The sequence below is a fragment of the Excalfactoria chinensis genome, chromosome 1 (genome assembly GCF_039878825.1).
Source record: "Excalfactoria chinensis isolate bCotChi1 chromosome 1, bCotChi1.hap2, whole genome shotgun sequence".
Lineage (NCBI taxonomy): Eukaryota > Metazoa > Chordata > Aves > Galliformes > Phasianidae > Excalfactoria > Excalfactoria chinensis.
The window spans coordinates 112,835,571-112,849,479 of record NC_092825.1 but is presented as its reverse complement, the minus strand read 5'-3'; the positions used below and the strand labels follow the sequence as shown (position 1 = coordinate 112,849,479).

The window sequence follows — 13,909 nt, the reverse complement described above, 5'->3', positions numbered from 1 at the left end:
GGAATTCAGTGACACACCTTCAAATGCACTTCCATGTCAGACTCCATTTTGCCAGACTGTCCCTCTACTGCCATCTGTTGCACAGCAACAAAATGTGATGGGATATTGGTGGGAAGGTTCAGCCTCTGCTGTCATACCACCAACATTGCCCCCTGGCATAGTGGGACAGCATAACAAAATAGAAGGCATTACTTTCGGAGCAGCCCTCTGGTGCCTTTCTGTCATTCTGAAGACTGAAGGCTCTCATCTGTGAAAGGAACAGAGATTTTCATGACCACCCTGCTAGTGTGAGAAGTACTTTCTTACTTCAAAGTCATTAATGGGTCAATGTGAGAGACTCAATGAAGAAATTTCTTCCGCATATTAGCTGAGGTCTGTTGACCTCCGCATGTTTGCAGACTCTCAGAGGGAGCCCTGAACACAGGAATGGCAGAATAGTAAATAATATGGTCACAGTATAAAAATTAATAGAGACTTCCTGCCACTCTCAGACCCAAGGGAAAAATGAGAGCTCTTTGAGTTGCTTCTTTGTGCTTGTCTCTTCCAGTAATACTCTGCTTGAAGAGACAGTTTGGCACAGAAATGTTTTGCATATTTTATGCTTTGAAAAAAAATACAAGTATCCATTCTTGTAGCTCCCTTTGTTTTCTGATTTTGCAGTGTTTGCTTTGAAGCTGTTAGTTTTCAAAACCACAAAACACAATAATTTTCTGTGTAACAACTTCATATGGACGCATTTGTTTAGAACATATCCTTAGAACATATCTTTAGAACATATCCTGTTCTTTACTCGGTTAAATTAGTCTACAAAGGCAGACCTTTAAGCTTTCCTAGATGTTTAGAAAGCAGACTCTCTCCAGCCAGTTTTCCTGCTTGCTTCTACCATTTAACAAGTGAATGTGAAGGCAACCTCTCCTTGATTTGCAAAGGCCTTTAGGAATATCATGCTGAGGCATGGGATATTTCAGCAGCGGTAGAGAAGGGATGAACTCAGTTTTTACTTTAAAACCCAGAAACATTAGGAAACAAAACAGTAGTAATTTTCTTTCTTTCTTTCTTTCTTTCTTTCTTTCTTTCTTTCTTTCTTTCTTTCTTTCTTTCTTTCTTTCTTTCTTTCTTTCTTTCTTTCTTTCTTTCTTTCTTTCTTTCTTTCTTTCTTTCTTTCTTTCTTTCTTTCTTTCTTTCTTTCTTTCTTTCTTTCTTTCTTTCTTTCTTTCTTTCTTTCTTTCTTTCTTTCTTTCTTTCTTTCTTTCTTTCTTTCTTTCTTTCTTTCTTTCTTTCTTTCTTTCTTTCTTTCTTTCTTTCTTTCTTTCTTTCTTTCTTTCTTTCTTTCTTTCTTTCCTTTCTTTCTTTCTTTCTTTCCTTTCTTTCTTTCTTTCTTTCTTTCTTTCTTTCTTTCTTTCTTTCTTTCTTTCTTTCTTTCTTTCTTTCTTTCTTTCTTTCTTTCTTTCTTTCTTTCTTTCTTTCTTTCTTTCTTTCTTTCTTTTCTTTCTTTCTTTCTTTCTTTCTTTCTTTCTTTCTTTCTTTCTTTCTTTCTTTCTTTCTTTCTTTCTATATGGCTCCTCTGAAATTAAATTGTTTCCTGTGGATCCCAGTTCTCTCTCCTAAAATAAAATTCCAACTCTTCTATTGTAAAGTTTGAAAGGATTACACAAGTAGACATGTAGTAGTTTAACCATATTCTTTTGGTCTACCTGAGCATAGAAATAAGACACAGTCACTGAAAAGTGTATTGTAACAGTGACGTAAAGAGAAGTATATAATTTCTGTTTGGCTGATATGCGTCTTAAAAGCAGAATATAGCATGAAACTGTAATTAACATCCATAGTACTCAGTGGGAAAAATTATAATGTGTATTTTTAGCTCAGAGTAATTGACTTTTTTGTAAATAATTAATAGCAACACCAAGGAAAGTCTTTTAAGTATGGATATAAGAGCTCTATCCTCTAAGGGACTTCTGTTTTTTTCCCTTCCTCTCTCTTTCTTCTCCAATTGATGCCAGTCTCCATAGCTGCCCTGCTGACAAGAGTCCTCTTTTTTTTTTTTTTTTTTTTTGTGAAGCAAACTATCCTGATACGTTACAGAAGAGGTAATGTTGCAAGAAATGCAAAGTCTAAGCTGCCCTGGGAAGCTCTTTCTAGCTGTTTGTTCCCTGAGAACTCACTTGCTTCTGTACCTGACAACAGAACTAGCTCTCATTTGGCAGTTAAGCCACTCTGCCCAGAAGAGTTCCAGACAGGGGATAATCTACAAGTAACAGCGGTGTGCTTCTCACACCTTAAACAAGACAGGCACCCTGTTAGAAACAGCCCTGGACATGGCTTAGCAACCTTGTCTGACCAAACTCTGAGTAGGTATGTGACTGGGATTGCAATGAGAGCTCTCCCCAAACGTGTCCAGAAAGCAATGCCAGCAGTGCTGCCTGTATGTCCACAACAAGGAAATTTTTTTTATTTTTTTTTTATTTTATTTTTTGGTAATGTCAAGGCAGTGAATTTCACTTTTTGCCTTTTGAGAATTTTCTTCAGTAGCTGTATGAAAGTCTACTTCAAAAGAAAAGACTGGACCACGTTAGCTGGTGGCTTAGGCCCTTTGAAACCACAGCCCAGTGTTCAGACTTCATGGTGCTTCAAGATACTCTTATAAGTGCTTGTTACATAAACATCTACTTTTCAGGACACAAAACACAGAGGGGTACAGAATGTAGAAAGAACCCAAATATTCTATATTCTATATGTCTTCAATTAATATACACTATATTTAGGAGACATTTGTGATGTCATATTTTCATTTGCAATCACCATGCTTGTTACCTTATATCTCCTATCTCCACAATCAGTAACAAATCACAGCCATAGCACGCTCCATTGATTACAAATTAAATGCTTCATAGCATGGCTTACTTGATAAGACATATACTTAGCTGATTAGTGTGTGCTATTATGTTGCTATTTTATTCTGTGTATGTTTCACTCTTGTGCTTGTAAAAATGGGTATGTGGAAAGGGAGCAGCAAAAAAAAATGTTGCAGGTGAGAAAAGGAAAACGAATCATATTTGTATAATAAAACTAGTTGCATCAAACATCATCTACAGTTCTGTGAAGAAAAAAAAATCATTATAACAAAGCAGTGTGTGCTAATTGGCTATTTATAGGTGATGGATTAGCAGCAAGAGATGACTACAGGAATATCTTCACTGATAAGCACTCTGTGACCTTCACTGGATCCAGCTTTATGACATCTTACTAATTATATCCCTCCCACAAACTGTTAAGACTCACAGCTATGATTGTAGTCTCTCCATAATTCCTAGTCTGGTGAAAGAGTAAAACCAAAGATATTTAACTGAAGTTACTTTAAAGTACAAATTATGCAGGATTGAATTTGTAAATAATGGACCAACCTACTGTTCTTCAGTTTATTATTTCTGTTAATGAGTTTGCAGTATAAAACTGAGCAGGACAACATGGATCCAAATTTAAACAAAATTGACAATATTGATTTGCCATTTACTGAAACTATGCCTTGGAAAATGACAATATTGAAAGGAAGTGGTAGAAATAATTGTTGTAGCTATAAAACCCCTGGTATTTTTGATACATTTCTGTGTTTTCTGATACTTTTATGATACTGCATTATAGAATTACAGCGTAATGGAAATTACCCAGAGAATTTGGAGTTACTGCACCAGCTTCAGTGGTTATCTACAGAGTACCATGAGAAACATAAAAGAGCTAACAAAGGGAAATCCCTCAACCGTGAATATCTGAAGAGTTGATTGTACTAATGTGAGAGATAATTCATTTCCAAACTATGAAAGCCAAACAGTGTACCCATTTATCACTATGCACTCTGAACTGACATATTCTACTGACCAATCAATGTACCATTCTTTAGAAAGCATCACATCCTAATGATGGTCAATAACCTCTTTTTGGTCGTGAAGCAAAATATCAAGCAGATGTGAACGTGAACTTCTCACAAATAATCTTCACTAGCTTGGAATGGTCAGACATAAGACAATTCAGTGACTATCTCACACTTTATATGAGGTTATAGGACATGAGTAAAATAACTGAACATATAAATATTTTACATGGGGATTATCCTTAGATTTAGTACCTTTCCAGGCCACTGGATATGGCATACAGTTGATTTGCATTTCAGTATTATGTAGAATTTATGTATATACTTAGTTTAGCACTTCAATCAAAACCAAACTCCCAATCTCCAGTGAGCACTGAACCTGAAAGTCTTCTAGAAGTTATCATTTTAGAAATGATTTGTGACTTTACTATCCAAACTCAAGAAAGTGGTACTTCTCACAGTAGCCAGATAAATACATAAAAGGCGATCATATTTAGCATCACTGCAGTAGTATCTGGAATCAGAAACAACCAGCCATTTAACTCCTGGGAGAGATACCTCTAAACAATTGCTTCCCCTCTCAAGGGTAATTAGTTAATGGCTGAACATGTGTAACTTCTGATCACCTCCTGCTCCCAGCAGGACTATGTCATTTCACACAGCCATTACAATCCTCCTGTACTTTAGGCCTCCCTTCACCCTTTGCTCCTTTCAGCCCTCCTCACAAATGACATGATCTGCCATCCCACCTGTGTCACCATCAGAACCTGGTAACCAATGCAACATCAAAATTAGCACAGAGAAAGAAATGACTTCATAATGACCTCATAGCTTTCAGCATGTCTTTTACTTTAGTGACCTTCCTGTAGAAATCTTTTCCTTATAAGGAATGTTTGTGCATGCTCTAATTGTTTCTTTCAAATGCACCATAAGCTAATAATAATATAGCAATTTTAAATACTGAAAACAGAAAATGGTCTGAGACAAAACATGGAGTTAAATTTCTATCTAAATCTCTCTTACAGAGAAAAAAAAATCTTTAAAGCCCAACATTAAAAATTCATATTTCTCTGGGCACTCCTTTAGTGCGATGACTACTATGTTACATTTTACAAAATGTTAATTTTCCTTTCCCCAAGTTTCCCAAAGAGAAAGGCTGTTATTTCTTTTAAAATAACAGGCACATTATGACACAGCAGGGGAAAAGCAAAAGAAAGCTAAACACATTTTCCTTCTAAATGGCATATTTATGCTGTACATTAAAAAAATATAGTAATGCTGCAGAGCGTGTTGAGACAATTCACTCAGATAATGCCATTTCCTTTAAGATTGCTGGACCATAGCACTTCTGTGTTTGCAACATCTTTTTGCATTGCTTTTTATTTATTTATTTATTTATTTTCTCCTTAATGTTTCTGTGCAGTAAACTCCAGATGATGTTCTTTTCCTCAGCTTAGCTCTTCTGTTTCTCCTTGTGATGAAAAGGACTTGTGTCAACAGGCACAGTTGTCAATTCAGATGACTGCTATCTGACACAAGTATCTTAATGTCATCAGTTATTTTTGATTGAAACTATGTACAGCTGAACATTCATTATAACTGCCTGATATATCTTTATTGACTACGGCTTGTCAAAGAAAATCAGATGATAATTTCATGGGTGGAAACAATTGTTTTTGTTTTTTTTTTTTTTGTTTGTTTTTTGTTTCTGTTTTTTTTAATTATTATTATTATTATTATTATTATGGCTCATAATGTAAAATAGAGATTTATTGGCTTTGTTTGAAATCAGGTGCAAATAATTGTGAAATCTGTGTTAAAGGTAATCCCAAACATGAATACAGGCTGGGCAACAAGTGAAAGAGTAACACTGCAGAGAAGGACATGGGTGTACAGGTGGACAAAATGTTCAACATGAACTGGAAATGTATTCATGAAGCCAAGAAAGCAAACAACATCAATAGAAGTACAGCTAGCAGGGCAAAGAAGGTGATTCTCCTCTACTCCACTTTCATGAGACTCCACCTGCAGTACTATGTTCAGCCCTGGGGAGTACATCCAGAGATATGATCAGAGGACTGGAACACCTCTTCTATGAAGGCATGCTGAGAGGGTTAGGGTTATTCAGCCTACAGTAGAGAAAGCCCAGGTACACCTTTTGGTAGTTTCCAGTACTTCAAGAAGGCCTACAGGAAAAGATGGGGAGGGACTCTTCATTGAGGAGTATAGTGACAGGACAAGGGGTGATGGCTTTAAACTGAAAGAGTGTTGATTTAGATTAAATGCTAAGAGAAACTTATTAACTCAGAGGGTTGTAATGCCTCAGAAAAAGTTGCCCAGAGAAGCTGTGGATTCCCCATCCTTGGAAGTATTCGAGACCAGGTTAGACAGGGCTTTGGGCAATCTGGAGTAGTGAAAAGTGTCCCTGTTCATGGCAGAGGGGTTGGATGATTTTCAGGTCTTTTCCAAACCAAACTACGCTACTGCAATTATATTCTGTGATTTTAAAGTGATGAATATAACCTTTTTTAATAACTAAGATGAATTATGAGCTGTGGTGCTGACCACAGATTAGCACCTCAATCTGTAGGTGTCTGGTGCTGTCTGCAGTAACTGAGAGTCCCTCTTTGGTCTCCAGCTATCACTTCAGTGGAGCAGAAAGATCTTCTTGAGGTCCCACATCACATTTCTGAGAACCACACAGATACGCTGCATGTCCTTGGGAGCCATAAGTGGCACTGGGTGCCTTTGTGTGATGAAATGACTGGAGGCACTAGTACATTAGCTTTGAATTACAGAAATAAAATTATATCCAATCTCTAGTTTTCTAAAGGAGCTTTTTAAAAATACTGACTTACTTCTCCACCATTTTAACTTATTTATTTGCATTATAATACATTTATTTGTACTCCATAAAATTAGAACTTGTGCTTGTGTAACAAGATGGTATTCCTTGACTGGCTTCAAAATATTCCTAATAGCAAAGCACACTTTTTGTTAGGCAGGTTGAAGTACGTCACGTATCATCAGATACAGTCTCCTGTATGCTGCATGTTTGAAATAAAGCAGAATTCCAAGGATTGTTTGACCTCTTCTTCTACAAATTATATTTTAACTTTGAAATATGGGGTGTGATTCCAGGATCTTTGAAATAATTGGAAAGCCATCTTTTGGGATAAAAATATTTCTAGATCACCCTGCTTTTCCAAGAGCCATGGAAAGAACCTCTCTTACTCACCTGCTTTTTCCAACTACTGCTCAGCTTTGGGGACAAATTTCAGCTCACTCTTTATGTTCTGAATCTCTGATAAGTTGACAGCAGGACCTGGAAGTTTCCTAGCTCCGGGGAGATGCTTCTTGTCTTTCTCCTCTTCTGTAGCAGGAACACTCTGCATAAAAGGATATCAGTCACCTTGCTGCTGTAATAGAAAGCTCTTGAGCATAAGCACAGGTCAGTTATTTGAGAAACAGTAAAGGATGATATACTAAATGATACTAAATGCAATCACAATGAAAACACTAGCAGGGGAAGAGGGTGGGAAGAGGTGGATTATTCTGCTGGTTGTTGTCTTGAATTGTCCAAATATATTTTGAAAAAAAAAAAAAAAAAAAAAAATAGAAGATGGTCAGTGCAGGGAAATGCAGATCTTCCTGTAAATGGACAAGAATTTACACTGTCAGCTTGTTAGCATAAAAACAAAAGAGTATTACAAGCAACTGCAGATCTTTCATTTTCTGGTGGGGAAAAAAAAGGCTAAGTAATCATTTTTATCATCCATTGTCATACAGTCTCATAGTTGCTGGCCACGTGAATAGGAAAAACATCATGCATTTCTCCAGATTTGGAAATCAACTATGATAGTAAGCTACCCCCAAAAGATCTGTCTGCAGTCAGATTGAGTTGATGTTTATTGTTTCTTAACTTAAGAGATTTTTGCCACTTTATGTTTGAAATGGGTTTATGCCTAATGGCTATTTAGCTGACACTGCAAAAATACAGACTAAATGCCCGCACTAACACAATAGCAAACATTTCAGCTAACCTCCTGATGCACCATAGCATTTTAACCCTCAGTACTTCCTCCACTGTAATATTGTTACTCAGTGAGGTAGGCCTTGTATTTTAGACAACTTCTATTCTACGCTGAGCAATTTTTTGAAGGTGTAGCTTTCCAGTACTGAGTTTAAGGTTTATCCAGCCTGTTCTATATTTTGTAGACCAGACATATAGAGGGAATCAGGTAGAACCAAAGGTGAATAAATACTTAACTGCAAATAATTTCACAAATAAATTATTTTTTCTTTTTTAAATTATTCTGTAAATGTCCTCTTGGGATTGGCAAGTTTTGAAGTTTGGAGTTAATTCAATGTCTGGATTTATTAGCATGTGATCAGTCAATTCCTAACCTTTAATTTCATTTTTAAAATTTCAGAGTTGTCTATTAAATATTATTCGCCAGTAAAATCCATTTTTGACCAAGGGACTACGTATCAATAAGGAAGCAGAATTTTACAAAGTAAAGTAGCAAATAAAGAATTTTAGAAAACCAAGTTTCTTTTTATACAGTATTCTATTCTGGTTTCTTTTATCTGAGCTACTTAGAGATCACCATATAAAAAAATCTGGAGAAATTATGTTGCTTGGCTTAGGAGATTTCTACAGTCTTCCCATTTTTTAGCTAATATGGTATTAGTTATTACAAGCTTACATTTTTTGTTTTGGTCACTTAAGATCCCAGTCAGTAGTCCAGCCCCAGATATCACACAAACTCTTTAATATCTTGCTTATGATCTAACATCTGGGAACAAAACTCAGTGGGAGAATAATTAAATTGACACAGAAATTGTTTGGAGAGATGCATGAAATTGTATCAGTTAAAGGGTGTCATGAGCTCTTTTTGCTTCCTTTCACAGTTATACTGCACAGCTTGCTAATTTGAAAACAATCAGAAAAAAAATTACTAACTAACCCTAGCTGCCATCCTGAAAACCCTACAGTTCTTACTAGTTCATAGCAGTTATTGTATTTAAAAGACAATTTCAAGTCATCTGCAAAACTGTTCTTTCTGATAGTACAAATGGCGCACACTGTGAAATGATTGAGATGTGTGACAAGAGTTAACAAACACATGCATAGAAATGTTCAGAGTGCAGAAAAGTTGTTTGCTGAATTTCCCACCTCCCATTTATTTTTGCATGTTACTGTGGTCTTTCCTTTGACCTTCACAAATATGCATTTCCTTTGGACTATACCAACCCTCTGAGTAAAAACCATGCTTCTCTCATCTCCTTTGCCAAGATCTTAAAATGCAGCGAAAAATACTAAGGGCTATTTGCAAAAGATATATTTGTCTAAGGCTGCTCTAAAGACCCATGAGCTATATTGACTACAAAGCTTAACCAGGGGAGTAGTTCATTGGTAGCATTTTTATTCTATTCGTATGACAAGAGATTTTTCCATTGTCTCCCTCAATTACTCCCATTGGTTTGGTTAAACATAAAGCCAGGACCAAGAACTTTCACTTCATAATGTCTGTCTCATGTATAATATTTATGTAATTGTAAAGCAAAGCAATTCCCCAACCAAATCTAATTTTCAGCACTTGTCATTTATTTTATCTCTCACATAATACCATAATTCACTCATATCACATTAGTTTCTGCTAAAAAAATATTAATTCCCTTACCAGTTTAATTACCATAGAGATAATGTGTTTTTATTTCTTTCCAGGAAACAGTATGTGCTTAAGGTCACTTTCTCTGTTTTGTATTCTTTTAAGTCTTAAAAAGATTTAAATCGTGCTGAATTTGATAAGAATAATTTTCTGTAAACAGAACAACATTTATATCAAGTATGTTGAAATTCAAAAAAGAAAACTTGTCTCATTCAGACAAAAAAGGAATCTGGCATTCCTTAACCAAAATTTCCCACTGTATGTGCCTGTACCTAGTCGTAAGCAGCTAAGGATTTGTCCAAAGCAAACCAGGATGTTGGATTAGCAAGGCTCCTTCCAACCACAGCAGCTCTGCTTCAGCCAGTGTGCAACACTGAGTCCTGTCCAAGCTGGCCTGGCTGCATTAGTCAGTCTGAGCCTTGCTGTCCATGGCTCCAAGGAACGTCAGCAGCTCTGGTGCAGAAGGACCAGTTCTGAGATGGCAATTACACAGCCTAACTATGCCAACTGGCTAAGGAGCAATAGACAGCCATCCTTACTTGTGTATTTTTCTTATTTGGAGCATCTCTATTTCTCCACAGTTGGTTTTAGTTGCTTAAAACTTTGTGGTAAATAAGATGGTCTAATAACATCCTGAAATATGACATCTGTGATCCTTGTTGGCTAAGGTATAAATTACACTTCTTATTATAAATTCAGTGTTGAATACTCCCTATAAATTACAGGTGTCAAAACACAGAATTCAGTCTGCCAAGGAGTATATTCTTCCATCTGCAGGTAAATGAGTTCACAGTTTCTGGTTTTAATTTGCAAACATTTAGTCTTTACACTCCATTTTTATTTGTTGATAAATAGTCCAAGAAGCTTTCCAAATGTCAGGTTTGAATTCCTGTCCAACACTATTAAGCTGTAACAATAAAGAATGCCACAGGCAGCAGGTAGTAATGAACCCTCCCAAAGTCTTGCTATAACTTTACCTGATGTATTCCACTGGCTCCAGCCTAGATAAATACTGTTCATGAACTCCTGACAGCAGATATCATCCTGTTGTTGAAGTAGTAGTGCTACGCACACTCAAAATACTTTGAGTTCCTATAGGTACCTCAGCAGCAAAAACCGCATTGTTATGAAGTGTTTCATAGCTGGTTGGTTACTACCATGAGTCACTGCTTATGTCAACTGTGGTACCTATGATTGGTAGGAAGTACTGTAAGATTGATTTAAATGCTTTTTTACATCAATTTCAGGGACTCCCTTGAAAAAAAAAAAAAAGGCAAATAAAATCAAAAAGTCCCACTTCTTCTTACCTCCTCCGCTTCTTCAGGTGTTACTTCTTTTCTTTTATGAGGGTGTCCTGCACCAGGTCTAAATGCTCCCATGGGGATGTTAATATTAGCCTGTCAGGATGAAATTATAATGTTTATAATAATGACTGATATATAGACACGGTTAGTGGCAAAACTCTAAAGGAGTACAACAGGAGTACAGACGTTCTTGTACAGACATTCATAACAACACTTCCATGGGAAAGAGAAACACTTCCATCTCTGTGATTCTATGATTCTATTCTAAAGATGGAAAGTGAAAAATCAAAGCTACCTGGACAGGGGTAGGAGGAGCCCCAGTGGGGTCCACTTCTCAAATCAGCCCAATCCTGGTCAAACACAGGACAGAGCCTTAGCCCCTGGCTTCAACAGCCTTCCTCCAAATGGCACCTGTATGACTAAAGAAATCTGATTTTCCATCTGTGAGATAAGCCAGTAGCCATAATAATAATGCAGCTTGCAGTAGATTTTTAAAAATAAAGACTCCTGGAAGGACAGCTTAGGGAAGAATGGCTAAAATGTATCTGTCCTTATGTGACCTAGACTGGATCATTTTAAAAGTCAAATGGTGTGATCAACTAAATGCACAAATTAAACCTATTCTTGTCTCATGATCTCTGAAAAGAAGCTGCTCATAGGAAATGTCATCAAAATATCATGACTCCCACTTCGAAAACCAGCGGGAGAATTGGTAATGCCACTGAGCTGGAGCAGAGAGCCTTCGAACAGTGAGCTGCTTTATTGTCATTTACCATCTGACTGATTCGCACAGAATGAGGATGAACAATCCCATCCTTCTGCTCAAATTATGGTCCTGCAGATTGCGCCCAGGTTGGATAACCACAGGAACACAGCCCACAAATGTTCTGGCCATAATTCAGCTTCTGATGAATTAAGAATCCAATTGACATGAAATAAGTAGCTTTCTCTTTTTTCATTTTTTTTTCATTTCTATTTAAGCAATTTGCTGATTCCATTTCAGTGGGGCTTGCAAATGTCTGTAGAGCCACGTATTTTAGAGAGAAATAGGGATTTATTTCACATGCTTTTTCACTGAGCATTAGTTTAGATATTGTGAAACCTTTTGTCTGCACTCATTAAGTTCCCAGGAGACAGGGCATTTTCAGCCTCACAGTACTTAACTCGTTATTTCATTTAGGAGTGGAAAAAAACAGCTTTGCTATTTATAATATTATGCATCTCCCCAGACAGTCTCTGGTACCTCCAGTCAGATGCTTTTTTTGGAATAGGAAACAGCATAGCACTTTACAGAGAGTGTGGCCACACAGGTTTGCAGAACTGAATTACCAGAGCTATTCCCAGCTCTCCTCCTCATTTTGTTTGGGTATCTATTGTTCTTGGAGTCAATAAAAGAAGAAATCAGCCTCCTACAGCCTCCCAAGGCTGACCACAAAACTGTAAATCCTTGCATTTCCTCCTGTGATGGACAGACCAACTGTGACTAAAAATGGTTCAGGAAACAAAAGTGAACCAGTAAGTGCCAGACTGCTAATCAAACTAAAGAAGCCATTCTTTGGTTGACTTCAGCATTTTCAGAGTGATATGCGTCACACTACAGTGGTCTGAACCATTTTTCTTGCAATCATTCACTTCAGAGTTTAGACAAGATGTATGCAGACACAAAATAGTTAGTAAAATGAGCAACCTTTAAGACACAGTTTAACAATGTCTGGACTTGATAGCACACCACATTACAACACATGATAAATTTAAATATTTCTAGGATGAAAAGAAAGTATGGCTAATTTCCTAGTAGCTCCTGACCAGAGATGCCAGAATCCTGAGCCATAAATATCCTCTTAACCCAAGGCTGGTCCATTCTCATGGATAAGCAGCTATGTAAAGCATGAGCAATGGACCGAGTCCTGCATGTTGTGTTTCAATCAACACAAGTGTATAATTACACTTTTAAAAATCCTCCTCAGGGCTTTTGCTACCTGGCTGCTGGGATGGAGACACAAGTCTCGGTGACCTCCTCCTTGTCTGACCCCATTCAGTGAAATGTCAAATAGAACATTTTTCATTCCAGACTCTTGAAGCTGTAAATTATAATTGCTGTAGACAGACCTCTGTATCTGTGTTACTTATTTTTAATAATACTAATTCTTACTGGACTTACATCTTTCTTTGTCTCTGGGAAGTGCCTACCATAGTTTGGATGTTGTTGCAGTTCTCACAGTGAGTAGAAATTTGTCCTAATGTACTCTACTAAGACGCCCCATCACTGTAGATATCCAAGGTGAGTCTGGATGGAGATCTGAGCACCCTGATGTAGCTGTAGGTATCCCTGTTCATTGCAGGGGAGTTGGACTAGGTGGCCTTTAAGGGTCTCTTCCAACTTAAATGATTCTGTGATCCTGTGAGAATGAGGGCTGCTCTGAAAGTAATGCTTCCTATTTTATTATGTTGAAGGAAAAAAAAAAAATAAAAATAAAAAAAAAAAAAATAAGGGGAGGGGAAGAAAAACAATACAATCCAGAAAAAGAAAAGAAAGAAACAGATAGTGGTATTTGTGAGGAGAGTAATTGCCAGCAAGAGCTAAAAACATCCTTTTATGCTCCAAAGGGGAGAGTGAGGGGAAACCAACAATGAAAGTTAGCAGGAGTTAATACTCCTTTGGTCCCCTATGATCCCAAACGACTCTTAGGAACAAGCTGTTACTCTTAACATGTCCGTATTTAGTGGCTCTTGGGATATGAGGATTTCAATGTACATCTTGTACAGTCAGAAAGAAGCTATTCCTGACATGCAGCATCACCAGATAATTCAGTCAGTGAGGTGGCATTACACTTCTGTTGTTATAGCACTATGTACAGTCTGTACAGGATGTCAGTCTTACTGCAATAGCATCTAGTAACTAAGGATCATAATATATGAATCACAATGCATGAAAGTAATGTGACATTTTGAGTTGTGGTTCTCAGAGTACTCCAAGTGTAAAAGGCATCAACTCAAGAGCAAGTGCCCCTGCTGGAGCAACCTTTGATATAATGTTTAATGGATTTATTTTAAAATTCAAA

The 13,909-nt window shown here is 37.0% G+C and overlaps 1 protein-coding gene across 2 annotated transcripts in view; it reads right to left on the bottom strand.

The window, feature by feature from the left end:
* Nucleotides 1-13,909, bottom strand: part of SMPX (small muscle protein X-linked) — a 42,206-nt gene that overhangs the window by 22,779 nt on the left and 5,518 nt on the right. For both annotated transcript variants that reach the window (XM_072360510.1, XM_072360500.1), the window contains exons 3-4: nt 10,851-10,940; nt 7,107-7,257 (exon numbers count right to left, since the gene is read on the bottom strand). In XM_072360510.1, coding sequence (XP_072216611.1) covers nt 7,120-7,257; nt 10,851-10,940 — 228 coding nt within the window. In that variant the 3' untranslated portion in view covers nt 7,107-7,119. The remainder of the gene's footprint in view (nt 1-7,106; nt 7,258-10,850; nt 10,941-13,909) is intronic.